The following is a 17,812-nucleotide window of genomic DNA, read 5'->3' as shown; positions in this document are numbered from 1 at the left end:
AAAGTATCGTTTTAAAAAATTGTTAATTTGTCAATTTCACTGAATATCTTTTCGATTTTCAAAAATTCAGTTTTTAAACGATCTTTCGATTGATTAGCCATTTAAAAAAAATAAAAATGGAATAATTATTTAATAATTATTTAGAAAAAAAAAATGAATGACGGCGGGATCGAACCCGGGCCATCGGCGTGGTAGGCAAGCACGTTACCATTAAGACAACACGCTCATTCTGAAAACATATTTTCATTAGTAGTATATATTCAACATATTGAATTATTTTTCCATTTGAAATTCCATTTGAAATGACATGCATTATTTGTCATTAATCATAACATTCATCACCATGACAACGGTGACGAATAATTAATTCTTCAGAAAAAAGGACGGAAATAAAGAAAATGAAGTAGGAAAAGTGTTAATAAAAAGACATTAACGTCCCTGGAGAGAAGCGGCCGAAGTGGCGCTAGTGTGATTAACATTTGAAAGAACTAGCAGTGCTGACTTCCGGTTGCGTTCGCTCTAGCTTTTGGCGGCAATATTCAATCCACATCCACATTACATTATCTCCATTAAATTATTTAATTCTTTTTGATTCCATGGATGTGCACAAATTCATCGTTCAGGTGAAAATTCATTGCATAATATCCGATGCAATAATCATTGAATCCAAGTGAAACAAACTGATTCCAAGGCTCATGAAAATCATACTATCCTCCATTATTAATCCATGTACAATCCACGTGTAATTAATAATTAAATTTCTACGTAAATGTGATTTCAGAAAAGTAAATAAATCAATAATGGAATGCATTGAAAGTTGTTTTCAATTAATTATTATGTAAAATGTGCTGAATTAAGAAGCGACAAAAAGCAATCGAGTCACGAGTTATTGTTATACGCCTCGGAAACGCCCCATTCATACCTTGTTGGCTTAATGGCATAAAAATATTGTCAATATCAATATTACCAATTATTAATATTCCACTGAGTTGATCATATAATTCATAAAATACCAAACAAATCAATAATAGTACAGAGTAAATAAATTTAATAAATTATATTGAAGATGATGATATAGAAATTGTCACGAGGCCAAGGCTGCGCTCGTTGATTCGCTGGTGGATCGGTTTTCTATCTTCGAATTGGGGCCATGATATTTAGAGATTAAAAGCAAAATAAAAATTCAACTATGATAAAAAAAAATTCTAATCCAGCATAATTCATAATAAAATAGACGGATAAAATAATAATAAATGAAATTTGAATGGTCCGAATAGGTGAAGTAAAGAATAAAATAATTGGTCACGCGGTGGAGAGAAGCGGAAATGAGGGCGATAAGGTGGTACCATGGTGGCCGTCTTCCGGCGGGCTAAGCTACAAGTACCTCTGACGTCAGGTCACATGCAATGAAACGACTCTACTGATTGGTCATTCTCCTGTATCCCGAATGATAAAAGCCAATGAGAGAATTATAGGAGGGTCACGGGGCTAGTGGACGGTGTGAGTTCCACCTTTCTCGTGAGCTCGTCACTCATCACATGACCCACCGTCACCGCCACCGACACCATACCAGTGCCAGTGCCAGTACCAGTACCCACTAAGAGCCTCATTTGACAGTGCCTCTGCCTGTGCCACTAGTTTAGTGAAGTGAGTGCGCCACGATTGATTATTCATTCCGTAGAGCAGTTACAGACATTTCGTATTATTACCTCCAATTTATTTCCCCAAAAACCTGTAAATACTCGCTCTATTCGTCAATAAATCGAGAAAAACACTTGAAATTAAATAATCTTCAGTTGGAATTTCATTCCGTGTAGCTCCACAGTTCCAAACTCTGAGAAATAACAAAAATGCCAGGAATAGACGAAGAGCATCCCGTCTACGGGCCATTCTTCGGAGTTATGGGCGCCGCATCTGCCATTATTTTCTCCGGTAAGTATCTATTGTACATGCTTAATATTTCATTTCAGTTCTTATTAATTCTCGAATGCTATATTGATTGCACACCAATGCTCACAATACATTTCTCCATTGCAATTCGATTCAATTGCAGGCTTTATCATGTATCATTTTTTTTTTTTTTTTCATTTTCAATTTCTTTCCTTGAAGGAGGCTGCTGAGTACGATTGGCGATGGGTCGGTGGGCCAGGAAGGGCGGGGGGACGGGGCGTTCTTTTTTATCTGACTGGAAAGCAGAATATTCCCATTCTTGATTAGTGCACCATTTTCTTTCCTCAAATTACCGTTAATTCTTCAAGTGTCATGCTTTGTCGAAATAATTCTTAGATAAGAACAGCTTCACGGATCGATGATTCTCTGGTCAATCAGTGGAAATTTGTAGCTCTGGGTAGTGATAATGTCTCCCAGGTGCGCCATCTCGTGATTATTCAATAATTTTTCTTATTTAAGCATTTTTTTTGCTTCGATTCAATTTGGAATCACTGCTTCTCGCTCAATTGCTTTTATCCCTTGAATTATATTTGTAAATATAACTGAGTGGGAAAATTTCAAAAAGGGACAGTAATGAACCACTCTCACTCCAGCATAGCTATACTGTTGTCTCTCTTTCAATGGTCATTGGATAATTTCTTATGTGGAATAAAATACTTAGTATTTCATATTCGTATTAATGAAAAAATTGAAACAATAGAAGGCAAATAAGTGCTTGGTTGGTTTTTATTTTTATTATTTCATAATCTTATCATCAGTCAGTGTGATTCATGAGCAATATCGAATTGTTGATGAAAACATGTATATTTTGTGGAAAATTCGAAGATTCGAAAGCTGCAATTTGTTTTGATTGATGATGAAATTCCAAATACTGGATGGCTGGGGCGCAGCGGCTTCCCTTGGTTATTCCTATCGTGAGGAGATCAATACGAATCCCTTTCCCTGGATTCGTTGCTTCCACCTAACTTAAAAAGCCTCTGACGCGAGTCGTTAGCCCTCCAGGATCGATCCATGAAAAATTAATGTTAATAATAATAAAAGCAAGGATTGTTTGTTTGTAGTAATTGAAATAGTGAAAAAATAAAATGTTTTTTCACTTGAAGACGCGAAGGAGAATGTTGAACGACGGCCAAATGGGCCAGTCAGCTAGTTAGTTAGCTAGTAAGGTAGCTAGCCAGCCAGCCAGCTAGCTAGCCAGCCAGCCAGTAAACTCTTTCGTTGGAAAATCATAACGCGCCTGCCTTTATTCTGCGCGTTCGCAGCCACATGTAGTGAACGAACATAGGCATCACGTTGATAGCTGGCCAAAACCCTCACCAATTCATATTCATACAGATCTTGGTCATTTCTGAGCATTCAGATGAAAATTTATTTTTCACCTTTTCATCATAATTATTGGATTGATTGTCGTCGTGCACATGGAGGATTCACAGCGTGCCACGCCCCCCCGCTTCGCAGCTGACTTACATGACTGTCATGTGATTGCCAACGTGAACTTACTCATGTGACTCGTGGGCTGGGTCCTCCGGTACCCATCCATGGCATGCATGCTTTTACCTATCTTTTATTTTCTCCCAGACAATTACCACCAAATTCTTCAACAACTGTTATTGCTTAAATATGAATATTTTCGTTCAAAAGGTTTTCCTCAAGTCTTTGAACAACTCACCCAAACTGCCGGCTAAACCAGCTGATCAATAATCACCCACGTGAAGATTGTATGGGGGTGGGGAGTGTTAGAGTGTAATTTTAAAATATCAATAAGAGAATAAAATCATCATTTTTAATAAGGACATCTATAAATTTAATGAATAAGGCAGAGCTAGACACAAATATTTTTCTGAGATGTTTCCATTTTTTTTCTTGAAAGACTTTATATCTTTGCCCTAATTACTGGAAAAATTTTAATATTTTCATTTTTCATTTTTTCATGACCAATAATTAAAGTATGTAGCACTTCATTGACCTCAAACTCATCCAACGTATAAATTTTCGACTAGCACAGCCAATAATTATTCATTCACCATTTATAACAATTAAAAAATTCATAGTGTACAATTTCATTTTCATTTATAAAATTAATTGTAAGAAAATCGTGAATGAGCTTTAGGTTACATTAGAGGATAGATTTTCATTGGCATTAATTTTTTTGGTTGCAATTTTTTCAGCTCTGGGAGCGGCATATGGTACAGCAAAGTCGGGCACTGGTATTGCAGCTATGTCTGTAATGAGGCCTGAACTCATCATGAAATCCATTATTCCTGTTGTTATGGCGGGTATCATTGCCATTTATGGTTTGGTCGTAGCAGTACTAATTGCTGGCTCAATAAAGATACCTGAAGAATATCCCCTTTACAAGTAAGATGTTGTTTTGGCTGTCTAATTTATAATGAGAACTAAAACAAATAATTGTCAAATATTCATGCTTTCTTAAATTAACCAATTATTTCAATGAGTTTCTTTTTCTGAAAATTTTCCATAAATATCTCCCATTATATAGCAGATAACGTACATTCACGAATAAAATCTTTCAATCTATCTCATAGTATTCTGTTGCCTAATTATTCTTGGACATTCTAGGGGCTTCGTTCACCTGGGTGCAGGTCTAGCGGTGGGATTCTCTGGTCTGGCAGCTGGCTTTGCGATTGGCATCGTTGGTGACGCTGGTGTAAGAGGTACAGCTCAGCAACCTCGTTTATTCGTCGGTATGATCCTCATTCTCATTTTTGCTGAGGTACTGGGTCTCTACGGTCTCATCGTTGCCATCTTCCTTTACGCCAAATAAATCATTCATTGGTCGTTCCAAAAAGTAATATACAAAAAAAAACAGAAATAATTGAGACGCAATTAAATGAATTAATTAAAACAGTTGAAGCGGGAATGATAAGACACTATTGCCTGCGTATGAAGAATAAAATTGATGAGGAAAAAAAAACACTCCCTAAAGAAACAAAATAAATATTGCAACGTATTTCGACGTTTTATTTAAGAGAAAAGTCACATTTCTGCATATTGTACCCACCATCAAGCATTACAGATCCTTGTAATCTCATCATCATTATATATCAAAAACAAGAATTTGAAAAAAATACTAGATTCAATAAAAAAAAAAAGTGGCATACAATGGCAATTTGAAATAATCGTAAAGTGTGTATAGCAGGCAGCGGCAATTGCGTTATGAATGTTTAAAAATAGTGTGAAATTGAAAATAATTCACAACAGTATGCAAACCACACACGAACGACAGGCAATAGGTATGTACACTGCGAGAATGAAAACACATTAACCATAAAAACCACAATTTTTGATTCTCCACGCCGAATGTAAACCTTTCTCTTTCATTGTATAGTAATCATTTTGTAGTATAGCTTGACATTGAATTATCAATTAATAAATTAATCGGCTCTACTCAGTGTATAAAGATTATAAAAGGAAAGAAAAAATGTTGAATATAGTATTGACAATGCAGTTCTATCGATTAATGAGACATACTTAGCACAATTATTATACTATGGAAAAAAAAACAAACAAAACAAAGTGGAAAATAATAATAAGCGGCGTATGGTGTTCTGTGGATCAATGTGAGCGATGAAAATTTCTTTTAAAAAATTCACAATAACAATATAATAAAAAGAGTGATATAACACTTTGAAATCAAGACAAAATTCTTCATCAGCATAATAAGATTTGTACATTACAAAAAAAAAGAGATAAAAAATGCTTTCAGTTTTTCAAGTAGTTGTTCATTATTAATCATATATGCGTTAATGAGCATGCCACGTAAGGAGTGGATTTGTGAGTGCCGGGAACTTTGCGTGTATATCTAATACGAAAATCAGTGAATGGAGATAGTACTAAGTCAATTTCATCGAGGGCTGCTTGAACATGAAATACTACGATGATATACTTCTATGAATATCAACAAGCCACTCGTCTTCAGACGATTGTCCATGACATTCATGCCAACTATATCTTCATAAAATTAAGAATTGTTGCAATGGCCAGCACCAGTTCTGCTCACCATCCACAAATATCCAGGAATGTAAAGATAATAATTAAAAACTCGTGATGATGCACCAAAAAATCAACAAATGGCTTATTAAAAATGACATTGTAGATGTAGACCGTGAATGGTCTAATAAAAGTGAGGCGAATATTTAAATGGGAAAATAATGAAAGATGAAAAAAAAAAACGAACAAAATGTAACAATTTGTACATTCCATAAGGAGTTGGTTGAGTACACACGAGCGGGCAGAGATGATTCCTTCTGCATAATATCCAAGGTAATGATTATCCTGAGTCCACAGGACTGATTGTCTGGGAGCTGGCAATTGGCTCTGTCCGGCTCTAAAATCTCTGAAAAAGCAATCTTTTTCATTGAATGCACTTTGAAGATAATGTCAATCAATACGTAATTTACTCTGTTAACCCGCTCGCTGTGTTTATTGACTGTGGCAGTATCTCCTTATATTACCAGCTAACCAAACATCGAAGCTCAACGTATAGAGGCATTTCCGGGCGAGGAAAATTGTTTCTCTTTACTTTTCAATCTGGGAGTACACTATTTCGATTGAATATAATTACTGATTACTTCTGTTTGATAATGGAAAGACGAGATTTATTCATATCTCGATGAATGCATATCACGGTGTTGGCAAAGTTCTCGCTTGAAAATGCTACTATATTCGTACAGACTGGAATGAAATAATTATAATATGAAATGGACGCTCTTTCGATCATTCTCGCGGCAATGTATTAATATTCAGTTCATGAGGAACGGAAATGCTTGTTTTTTCTTTACCCCTTTTTTTCATTTTTTCTTTCCTCCCTGACAAATGCGATTTCACAATGTTTTATTGAAAATTGAGAACAACTCCCTAAATTTGACCAATTGAGTGCTTTTAATGTGGGGAAATCAGGGGAGCCGGATTGATTCGAGTCAACAAAGCGGATCATGTGACTATCTGGACAATTCCCTCGCTCCTCCCTTTATCCATTTAACTCTCAATGAAAATGACAAAAAAAAATGAATAAATAAATAAGGAATAATGCTGGGTGGATACTGAAAATATGTAATCGTTTGAAATAGTGCGCGTGTAATGTACATACCACCTTTGATGCTTGAAGCTATATAATTGCACGTCCTTAGGGTAGATTAAAATGAAATATTACTGTATTGAAACTGTGTGAAAGATATCAATTGAAATTGAGAGAAAAAAAAAATCATTGCTTATGGAACAATTATCTGAAATTTTGCGTGAGAGAGTGATGAGAGTGAGCGATAGAGCGTGATGATGAGAGGAGACAAATAAATAACAATTTAGATGATAAAATAAGGAAGCACTGGTATAGAGGGAGGAGAGAAATACCGTCACCATCCCCTTTTTCAAAAAGAAACAGCAAAGAAAAAAAAGAAGAAAAACCGTAATATCTTCCAGTGTTACTTGTAGATTCATTGTTGAGCGCTGAAAGTGATACTGATCAATAATTATTTATGTTATATAATTCGTCCTCGATGTTACAGAAAAAAAAAACCGTGTTTAATAAAAATTTAATTTGGACAATTGCCATTCTTCATATCCTTATACTTAAATTTTCATTCGTTTTACCAGCTAGAAAAGATGATTAATTGTAGGAGTGAGAAGGTGTTGATAAGGTTTGTCTTCAAATAAATCTAAACTCAATTATTGTTCACATGTTTACAAATTAATCAATTAATTGACGACACTTGTTATTAATTGTTGACGCAACTGATATAGTTATGTTCATTCTGTCTCTCATAAAAGATATAGATTTTTGTTTTTATCGAGACACGAAATGCACTGGCGCTAATGAATTAAGTAAAAGTGATATCAAATACATGCATCCCATATAGGGATATTCTCAACCTCAACTCTGAAAAATCTCCTTAATTTTTTTTCAATTCTAAAAATGATCAATGACTGGCAGTGAGATTCGCACATTAAAAATGCTGAAAAATTTGTGAGAACTAACTATTTATCATTGAATGTTTCAAAGTTATTTTTAATCAGGATTACAACATAATTCGTCAACTGGAATAATCCCACCATTTGAATGTAGTATATTTCGTTATTTTCTTCTCGTATCAGATAAATTTGGGAGAGATTACAGCAGGCGTATGTTACGACGGCCCATAACAAAGATTTCTGGACATTATTTTAATATACTGCCATGTTGTATAAATTCAACAACTTTTAGAGATGATTTTTACTATTCTATTCACCTTTTACTTTTTTATCTCATCCCTGTGAGAAATTTCAATGATGGTATTATTTTTATATACATATACACGTCTGAAGATGTATGAAATATGCATACACATATACAAGACTGAGAGCAATTGAAATAACTCGGGTCTTGTTCTCATAGTCTTTTCATTTCATTCGTTTTTCTTTTATTTAATTGCATTTAATATTCCCTCTTTTTGCTTATCGTCCTTCACCTGTAGTTACTTTTTCTTTATCTTCCGAATTTGAAGCGTAAAATGAGAGATTCATTAACAATTTAATTCGAGTAAATTATCTCTTTTTTATCATCGCAGTCATCACAACTTGCTACAATTTGTTCAAACTTGAAGATTATTCTATGAATATGATCTACTTGCGTAAAAATAATTTAAATGTTGAATTGAACAATGAAACTGTCGGTGACGAGCAAGTCATTCAATAAAATATCCTTCGAGGGATTATTCATATTTTCATTTACACTTCGAAATAGCGCTCTTCATTCCACATGCTAATGTTTTATATGAATATGTATATGAATTCGTAATTTTTTTTTGGTCATTTCTTTCAATTCGACGTTCGACCGCATAAAATTTTTTTCCCATATTCAATCCGGTGTTGCATTTTTCTGAAATAATACTGACGTTATTTATACATGAATTATTTATTTTTTATAGTTTATCGGCAAATAATTTTTTCAATTCGTTAGATTGGAAAGGATATAGAAATTAACTTAAAAAAAAAAAAATTATTCATCACTCGACAATTATTATGTTGAGGTACACTGATCATTAGATCGTCATCATTCATATTCTTTCAAAGAGTGCTCGGATAACAATTTTGCAAGGGAAACAACCATTCCGACAGACCAACTCATTTTTTAATTATCATAGTTGGTTGGTATTACAAAGGCAATAGACGGAAACACATTGTTATACCAAATGTTATGCCAGCGAATATTACATTACAATTGTCGCTATAAATTCGTTATTATAAATCGCGTGCGATGAAGGGAGTTATTACGTTTTCTCGTTACTTATATACGTTTTATTTGTTTTTTTTTCCTTTTCTTGTTTTTATTTATTTTTTTTGTCCTTTTCCCTTTAGATCATGTTAACATAGTCACTAGTGACTTCGCTGATAAGAATTACTCTAAACTTTCTTTATACTTTTTATTAATTTTTACTATAAAATGAAGACTTTATGTATTGAGTATTTGTCCACTAGTTCATATTTGCAAAGGAGAGAAAGAGAGAGGGGAGAGAGAGAGAGAGAGAGAGACGGGTGGGCACGTATAGTTTCGACTGAGTAAAGTAGACAAATCAACATTCGTCATTCTAGTCTAAATTTGATGAATAATTGGAAATTTAAGGACAAATACAGAACTACGTACATCTTAGTATTGATCATTGGATACAACGGGTTCCTTCCCACTTTTAAATACTTTTCTCATAAACATTTCCTTGATGTAACTCCTCAGGCTAACAAATGTTTTGATAAATTCCGTAATTTAATAACTATATACATCAACCTCGTTAATAATTATTATATTATGATCATGATAAACTATCGACAAATCAATACGAATGAATATTTCCTTAGCAATTGGTAGCTCGTCGTTTCGTGTGAGCCAACACCTTAGAAAGGGCTCAATTAAAAGAAAAAATCCATGAGAAAGGTGATAAGATAATATAAGGGAGGGAGGATTGGAATAATTGGATTGAGACCCTCAATTATTGCACTAAATAAATTCGAGAGCACTGATTAGCCGGCCTGAAGGTTCACTCAAAGCTTTCACATTAACTTTCAATTTCTTCTTTATTACTTAATAGATTTATTATTTTTTGTCTTCATGAAGTAGGAAGATTAGAGACTAATGACAACTGAGGAAGAGTGAGGGACATGCAATACCATGTAATGCGCTCAAAAACATGACCAGATATTATTATTATTATTATTTTATCTGCAATATAATAAATTATACCAGGGGTAAAGGTTCAGTATTTTATTTTTAGTTTCTCTAACTTTTCGTATTTCCTGCAGGTTGATGTCCCTACATTTAACTAATGTCTTTGTTAGTTTGGGTTGCAGTGAATTAAATCAGTTAGTGTTATTCGATGCAAAAAAAATTGATGAAGGGAATAAAAAGTTTTTAAATAAAGATTCGGGTGAAAATCGATTACATTGGGCAGGTGGAATTTGACTTTATGAACATCAACTATTGCCATTCACTTCCACATTTATTATATTTCTCCAACATTCCATCAATTTTAGTTAATTAAATTTACTCATTAATTTTAAATGTCTGTATTTCATATTTATCTTTGAAATTAGTATGTGTTACTCATTTTTCATAATAAATGTAAAAGCTGGTACACAGAGATGTATAATAAATGACTTGGCTACCACTTTTCCACAAATGTCCAATAATGGACGAAAAAGTTTTACAAAAGAAGGGAAAAAGGTTGAAAAAAAAAAAGTGTTTAAATTTCACACAAGCACAATACCAGACAACAACTTGGACAATACAAAATTGATCATTGATAGATTTTATGCTTCTCATAAATTTGCCAATTTCATGTTTTTCTTTTCCCAATTAATTGATAGTTCAGTTAATGTCCGCATCTTGCTGTACCAATGATCATTACCTACAAATACCAAAAATTAAATGGCCTACTATATATCAAATTTTAGGAGTTAGCAATTAATTTTCTTATTTTCCCTTGTTCTTCATATAAATCAATATTAATATTCAATTATCTAAAACATTTAAAACTTCCTGTTTTCGGGGTCTGTTCACTTAACACGCTTCAACACTCACACACAAACATTCCAGAGTCGTTGCATACTTTTTTCCCAGCCATCTTATTTCTCATTTTATGAATAATTTGTCTCTTTTTTTGTAGGACCATTTATGGAATTCCGGATGCGTTTCAACTCCGAGCCCCCATTACCCATAATCAACAAGCGTACATGACCCCCTCCCATACCCCTGGACTCACAACATGTTGGCTCTTGATTATTTTAATTTGTTTTGCGTTTTTTTTTTTTTATTTTTTTTTTGTTTTTCTTTTTTTCATTTTTTGTTTTTTTTTTCTCGCTTCTCTATTAGCTTTTCGGTTTTGTTTTCAGTTTGGACAAGAGACAAGGTAAATAAGTAAAAGTGAAACCCACGAATGAGCGTTAGCACGGATATTAAAACCCTATGTAAAATAATAGGTTGTCGTTTGGGTTGGGGATTGCCAGCCCCTGTCTTGTGGGTAATGTACCTAAGAAATTGATTTAATTGTCTCCCTCGTCCTCCTCTTCCTCAGAAGGTGCCTCCTGGAGCCAAGTTAGCCAATAGTTGACCTGAAACGAAAAATAAATTAGTGAATGATGATTATGTTATGTTAAGTAGTGGAAGCTAATTAGTGGAAGCAATTGCTGACTAACTTGGAATAAGGCTTTCCCCTTGCCAGGATAAGCATCGGTGACATCTTCCTTCCACTTGATGAAGGCTTCCTCTTCAATAATTGATAATTCATAGAGTGCGACAAACCATCGCAGTAGCATTCCCTTTGGGAAATCGTGCGACAGACAGAAGACCTGTAGCGAGTGAACGGCAGTTACTTGAGCATCGATGGTAGTGAGAAATGACTCAAGTACACGTGTGTACTTTTGCAAAAGTCCGCGTTCTTTCTCTTGGAGGGACTTGTCGGGTACGCTCGATGTATCGATGCCAGATGCAAGTGTAGTTTCCTGTGTGATGTACTTAAGAAGAACAGTCATAAGTGCATTGATAAAACCAGGATCTGAATGATGTGCTGGATCAAGCTTATCTTTGATCCACTTGTAGAAAACTTGTGGACTGGGATCGCTCTCCAACTGACGCCACATATCCCCCTGAATTCTCAATAATGGATAAAGGAAGGTCAATTCACGATCCTCGAGTATCTCACCAAGTCTCTCCTTGGTCTTCTCGGCCTCGGGCAATTGACTCATCAAATTCACCTTACTGTCATTAAATATCTGTGTAAGAACAGCCTTACCCTGGCTTTTATGCAATTGCTGGAGAGTAAGGAGAAAGAGAGGATGGTGTTGTCCATTCTCGGTGACTGAGGCAAGATCCTGAAGTTGCATTAGATTATTGACAATGGCCTTAGCGGTGATTGATGCAACATGAGAGGCAACACAGGGTACAGTGCTCTCTTTATCAGCTATACTTGCGACGAGCTCCTTCCATCCCTCGTTCATTTGTTGTAAAGTAAGGATACTCTCTTTTCTCATCTCAGCGATAAATTTAACGGCGAATTCCCTCTCAGAATCACCCCTCTCAAGTGTATTGGAGTAAATAGTGTAGACAGCATGACGTAAAAATCTCTCTGGGACCTTGAGATCCTTGAGAGTGGTAATTGCGTCTTTGAGATTAGTCTCTGCAGACATATCGTCCATCATAGTATTAATTTTTTTAACAATCTCGTCTTTAGTGGGGCCTTTATCTTTGCGATCGCGTGCTTTATCACGTTTATCTAGCGGGCCCTGTTTAATAACAATAGCTGGTGATGTTTCTTTGTGCGGTAAAGGTGGAGTTGCCTTAATAGCAGGTGCACGCATCAAGGGAGATTCAAGTGTGCGACCTTGGAATATATCTGAAGTAAGAGGTAAACTCGGTGGTTTAATGCTAGCCTGTTTATTGAACATCATAGAAGTGGTTGACGGGCGTAGTGATACCTCCTCAGGATGTCCAATGAGCATTTTTGATTTGTTAAAGCGCAATCCTTGATCCTTGTTACCATTGTTATTGTAATTCTGAGGTGAATTGTGTTGTTGTTGATTGTGTTTAGCAGAATAATTATTCTGATGTCTATTTTGGTTTTGAAAATAACCACCCGGTGTTTGATTACGCTGATTGTGTCGGCCATAACCAGCGGATGATGGTGGAGTTGGAAAGCCATTTGGACTGAATGGTGATATGCCACCAAATGATGGTGATGATAGTGGCATACTTCCAACAATATCCATATCAATACCAGGTCTGCCAATTTTACGTAGAAAATCATTACCACCAAGACGATCCTCACGTTGTCTGTTGTGATAAGAGCCAGTGGTTCTTGAGGTATCATCGTTGTCATTGCGGATTTGATTAATTGGCATTGGGCCCTCGGTGCTGGTTGCTTTACGTGGTACCCACCCGTCGCGTCGTAATTCAATAACGTCACGCAACATAAAACGTATGCGTAATGGTAAATCACAACTCTCTGCCAGGGAGTTCATACGTTCAAAGTATTGGTCCATGAGATAGCGGCCCTTATCCGAGTCAAGGATACGGCCGCATGTTCGCATAATTTGACAGAGGCATTCGATGTCCTCGGCCATGTCCCCCCTGGGTCCCTTGGCTCGTCTTTTGTTGTGTAACAACTGCTGGATGCAACTGTGGAGTATCGAATCCGATACGATTTCAAGTTTACCAAGCTCTCCGATGAATTTAATGTTTCCAAGCATTTTACGTTTTGCCAGTTGACGGCGTTCCTCCTCCTCCGGTCCAAGATCATCTTGTCCTTCGAATGCATCATTCGCTTTTGAACGATTTTCAAATTCTGCCCTACACTTGTTGAGGAGTAATAGTCTGAATGTACTTTGAGCTTTCTGACCTTCGATTGTTGGCTTTTGGGGTTCAAAGTTTGGTGCTTCGTCGGCCAGCCGTTTGCACAGCTGTGCGTACATAGAACTGTACTTGGGTTCATCGAGTGCTTTTTCAAAGATCTACAATCAATCAAGTCAATTATTTATTGTCAACATTATAATACTGTCGTGCTGATAATGGTGCTGTTACTCACCAGTAAAATAACACCTTTGAGAATCACATCGGAATTCAGCTCAACTTTGAGCAAATCGTTGCTCAGCTTTGCGAACTTTTCCGGTGTGAGCTTGTTAAGAATACCCCGCACCTTACGGAAGATGAAATCATTTCTGTTTTCTGGGGTGAAAGCATCGCGTCTAACAGTTGAAGGAGGGATCCAGCGTCGCTCAGTGGATAGGGAGCGATTATCGTCCCTGGAAGGCATCGAACTTTTTAGTCGCGTTGATGGAAAATACACTCGTGACTCGTGAAAGTTAGATTGTTTTTCTTTTTTACAAGGTTTTTTGTTAAAAGGCAACTCGAAAGCCCTTTAAACTCTGTGTGTCACAAATGCTTGACTTTCTCTCAACTTTGTTAAATGTACGTGTGATTTTTTTTTTGTCTATTTTGTTTATTTATGAGTTTTGATTTTTTTTTTTGATTGTTTTTTTCAGTTTGTTTAAGCCAAGGTGACTATGAGGACCCTGACCTTCCTCCCGAGACACGAGAAGCACCCCCCGGTCCTGTGGGGTTGTCCGTTGTTGCGCGTGTGTTGGCCCCCTGAGTGATAAATTTCAGCACAGAGAACTTCCTTTAGGAAGCTGAAACACAAATATTAACAATAGTTTTATTGAAATTATTGTGTCTTTCCAATATTATTGAGTATTTCCTTTGACACGAGCTGCGCCAAGCCACATCTGTCACTGAAAATCGGCAGTGGTTCGGAATCATTTATTGCTCCATGGATCTTGCATTGAACCCTCGATTGATTCACACTCTTTTTACTTAGAAAATAAATTGTTATTTATTGATCATTGACCACGAGATGAATTTAAAGCATTTTTTTCTCTTTTTCTATTTTTTTTTAAATTAAATCACTCTCCTCATTATAAAAATATATGCATTCCCTCCATATTTTCTTCACACCGCTCTCATCATTGGAATTGGTGAGTATTTCTGTGCATGTAGCGAGTAATCTCGAATACATGAATCATACTCCAACAGTGGAAGGGAAAATTTCATTAGAGTTGATAAAAATGTTTTTATTTTTTACTGATGGATAGCCAGAGAAATAGCATAAATATTGCCGAGGAGAATGCACTGCCATTTTCTTCTGTTAAATTCAACTTGACATTGTGAATAAATATATAATAAAATGAAAAGTCATTTCCTCTTTTGTGATACACTAACGAACGAAACACGCAATGCTCTCCTAACCATAGCATCCCAACGATTTACTTATATGAAATGGAATATTTGATGTATAGGGAAATAAGGATATGAATGAGAGTAGGTAAGGGAAAAATGAAATGAAAAAAAGGGATATATGTGTTGAAATGTATGTGGGGCGCGGCTCATGGTCAGACGGTCAATGAACCGAGTATGAGAATGCGCGTAGTAGTCTCACCCCGCGCAAGCCATCATACGACAACGTCGACGTCCTGCCTTCGCCTGGGTACTTTGGCTTTGGCTGTACGGAGGTCGCTCGACTTTGCTCGTTTGTTGGAGGTCGTTCGACTCTCTTTCTACCCGATGCGGCCACTCCCTCATTCGTCGTAACCACCACCTACCTATTTCTCGCCGCAATAATATTTCTCTACTGTGAAAATCAATTAATTTTCCTAGTGAAAAATAATTCCATGAAATTTTTCGTTAAATGAAAGTCTTATCTATGTTTCCTCCTCACCGCCATCACAAAATGTCTATTGCTTTGAAAAAATTTGAAAATTCTTCAAGTACACACACACCTCGAAAATTAAATGGCGTAGCTATTTGCAATACTCCAATATCCAATTATATTATATGATATTTTGTTCATGTTATTGGCGGGCACAACAAAAGGACAAACAACATACTGGGAAGCAGCTGGTTTGAGTCCAAGTTCAGTTTCTTCAGCACGAATGCGCGTGCGACCTTGAGGGCCCGCCTGTTGGTGGAGTGAGGGAGATGGAAATCAAGTGGAAGAGAAGTGTCTGTACTTCGATATGTCTTGAAAACTCTATCCCTAGAATTTCCACGAAATCAAATAATCAATCTACTTGGCGAATTCATACAAGAGAAGAAAATAATTGTTCAACATTTAGTGAATTTTTATGCCATCTGTAGAGCCTTGAAACGTGTTGAGAGTCACGCACATGCACTAACGATCCTTGAAATAAATTCATGTCAATGCAGAGATATGAAAGGTGAGTCGATGAACAAAGGAGATAGAGCACCGTGACGTAAAGAGCACTGCGCCTATATTCGTATATCACGTATTCTTCTCTTTTGTGTGCTAAGTCACTGACTGATGGTGACGGGAGGCTGCCGTATGCTCTTTGGATGTCAGTGGTGCCAACGTCAACGTGTTAATTAAACATTATACTAGAGAATTAAAGAATAAATTTGTTTTGTCAATGTAATTGAACAATTCATATGTCCTTTTCGGGGTGAATGAATGCAATGAAAATGAGATAAAACAAGCGAAAGACATGAATAATCTAGGTCGTAGCTTCAAAGTTGGCCTCGTGCTCCAGTAGAGAACAACAGAACACAACTCAGAGAGCCTCAGAGAGTAGAGATGTAAATTAGGTATTTGTCACGATGAAATCATAAATTCTCCGATCGAGAGGGAAATTACGATTGAATCATTGGTATGTCCTCTACCTGCAATAATATTTTGCAATGAGTGTATTATTATCAATGACGTCTGCATCACTTTTTTCACGTCACTTACACGTGGGAAAAATGAAAAATCACATTATGTATGAAAAAAATGTTACTCAAAAATTGAATCTCAATGAATCACTCCAATAAATAATGGATAAAAAAAAATCTATTAGGCATATTGAAGGTTTATTTAATATAGACCGCACGTGGAAATAAACGAGGTGCATTACTGAATAGACGCTAGAGGGGTGTAAAGTGGACATGGGAGATACTCGTTGTATTTTTAAATCCACTTTCCCTATGAAATTATTGGAGGGATTTATCACTGGTACCACATCTACCTTACAAAGATCTTATTCTCATTCAGAATGATTATACTCAAGCAATACAATGATGTATAATAACAACAATTGGTTATTGCACTTGCACCACTGTGCTCCAAAAAATTATGAAGAATGAGTTGGTTAATTTGAAATGATAATTTAATAATTCAAATATAGTAATTCAAGGGGAAGGGATGGAAAAAAAAAGAATCAATAGCTGAAAACACTGCCGTCTGCAGGCAATGAAATTATTAAGTCATGCTTGATTATTCCAACAATTATTTATTTTCATTATAATTCATTTTTTTGTCACATTATGGATTACTGAATAAACTAAAAGAGGTGAAAATTAAAAAGTCTCCCGATTTCCCGATACAAGATGCTGCGAAGACGCCGCATCTTGCTACATGGAGAAGTGTGTGTGGTACTTGGAAAACAAGGGGATCGAGAATACAGGAAATTTATCAAGAGCGGGGGAAAAATAATGTATTTTCTGAATTAGTAGAATGTGGTTTAGCGTCATGATGAATTCCTAGGAATTTAATCGATCAATGTTCCAGTGAATATATATATATATAGAAGTGCTGAGACACAACTCCGCTGTGTTGTCTCCTTTTCAGAGGGGGAGAGGACAATGGGGTATCCCAAGCAACCGAGCAGGTAAAATAAATTCCCAAAATTTTTTCAATTCAGGTGAAAATTCAATGAAAGTGTAGAAATGTCGAATTTTCCGAATTTGTTGAATTAATTTCAGCACTGGAACAATATAAATGCCATATAAATATCAATGCGCCAACTATTCCATGAATATTAATTGAACGAT

General features: G+C 35.9%; 2 protein-coding genes across 5 annotated transcripts; one reads left to right on the top strand and one right to left on the bottom strand.

The window, feature by feature from the left end:
* The first annotated feature begins 1,520 nt into the window (after positions 1-1,520).
* Positions 1,521-6,978, top strand: LOC105263602 (Vacuolar H[+] ATPase 16kD subunit 1). Of its 3 annotated transcripts, none has more exons than XM_011299904.1 (4): positions 1,521-1,647; positions 1,818-1,932; positions 4,119-4,308; positions 4,531-6,978. In XM_011299904.1, exons 2-4 carry the CDS (start codon positions 1,851-1,853, stop codon positions 4,733-4,735), a joined length of 477 nt encoding a protein of 158 aa, XP_011298206.1. In that variant the 5' UTR covers positions 1,521-1,647; positions 1,818-1,850; the 3' UTR covers positions 4,736-6,978. The 3 variants fall into 3 exon arrangements, with proteins under 3 accessions (XP_011298206.1, XP_011298204.1, XP_011298203.1); XM_011299902.1 differs by having other exon boundaries at positions 1,521-1,734; XM_011299901.1 differs by having other exon boundaries at positions 1,522-1,932.
* A 422-nt stretch (positions 6,979-7,400) lies between these two features.
* On the bottom strand, positions 7,401-14,604 carry NAT1 (N-acetyltransferase 1). Of its 2 annotated transcripts, XM_011299900.1 has the most exons (4): positions 14,508-14,604; positions 14,016-14,232; positions 11,632-13,941; positions 7,401-11,547 (listed from the first exon to the last, which is right to left on the bottom strand). In XM_011299900.1, the coding sequence occupies exons 3-4, from the start codon at positions 13,900-13,902 to the stop codon at positions 11,479-11,481; spliced, it is 2,340 nt and encodes a 779-aa protein (XP_011298202.1). In that variant the 5' UTR covers positions 13,903-13,941; positions 14,016-14,232; positions 14,508-14,604; the 3' UTR covers positions 7,401-11,478. The 2 variants fall into 2 exon arrangements, with proteins under 2 accessions (XP_011298202.1, XP_011298201.1); XM_011299899.1 differs by lacking the exon at positions 14,508-14,604 and having other exon boundaries at positions 14,016-14,243.
* Positions 14,605-17,812: the final 3,208 nt, after the last annotated feature.

Source organism: Fopius arisanus, unplaced genomic scaffold (genome assembly GCF_000806365.1).
Source record: "Fopius arisanus strain USDA-PBARC FA_bdor unplaced genomic scaffold, ASM80636v1 scaffold00015, whole genome shotgun sequence".
In the NCBI taxonomy this organism is placed as follows: domain Eukaryota; kingdom Metazoa; phylum Arthropoda; class Insecta; order Hymenoptera; family Braconidae; genus Fopius; species Fopius arisanus.
Note: the sequence above shows the minus strand (reverse complement) of the source record. Positions and strands in the feature narration are given on the sequence as shown.

What these genes read in the sequence shown, in the direction of transcription:
- NAT1 (XM_011299899.1), bottom strand. Translation starts at nt 14,243, where the DNA reads ATGCCTTCCAGGGACGATAATCGCTCCCTATCCACTGAGCGACGCTGG. An exon ending in TCAAAGGTGTTATTTTACTG is followed by an intron (nt 13,942 to 14,015) that starts GTGAGTAACAGC and finishes GATTGATTGTAG; the next exon opens with ATCTTTGAAAAAGCACTCGA. An exon ending in AGGGGAAAGCCTTATTCCAA is followed by an intron (nt 11,548 to 11,631) that starts GTTAGTCAGCAA and finishes TTTTCGTTTCAG; the next exon opens with GTCAACTATTGGCTAACTTG.
- LOC105263602 (XM_011299904.1), top strand. Translation starts at nt 1,851, where the DNA reads ATGCCAGGAATAGACGAAGAGCATCCCGTCTACGGGCCATTCTTCGGA. An exon ending in ATCTGCCATTATTTTCTCCG is followed by an intron (nt 1,933 to 4,118) that starts GTAAGTATCTAT and finishes CAATTTTTTCAG; the next exon opens with CTCTGGGAGCGGCATATGGT. An exon ending in GAAGAATATCCCCTTTACAA is followed by an intron (nt 4,309 to 4,530) that starts GTAAGATGTTGT and finishes TGGACATTCTAG; the next exon opens with GGGCTTCGTTCACCTGGGTG.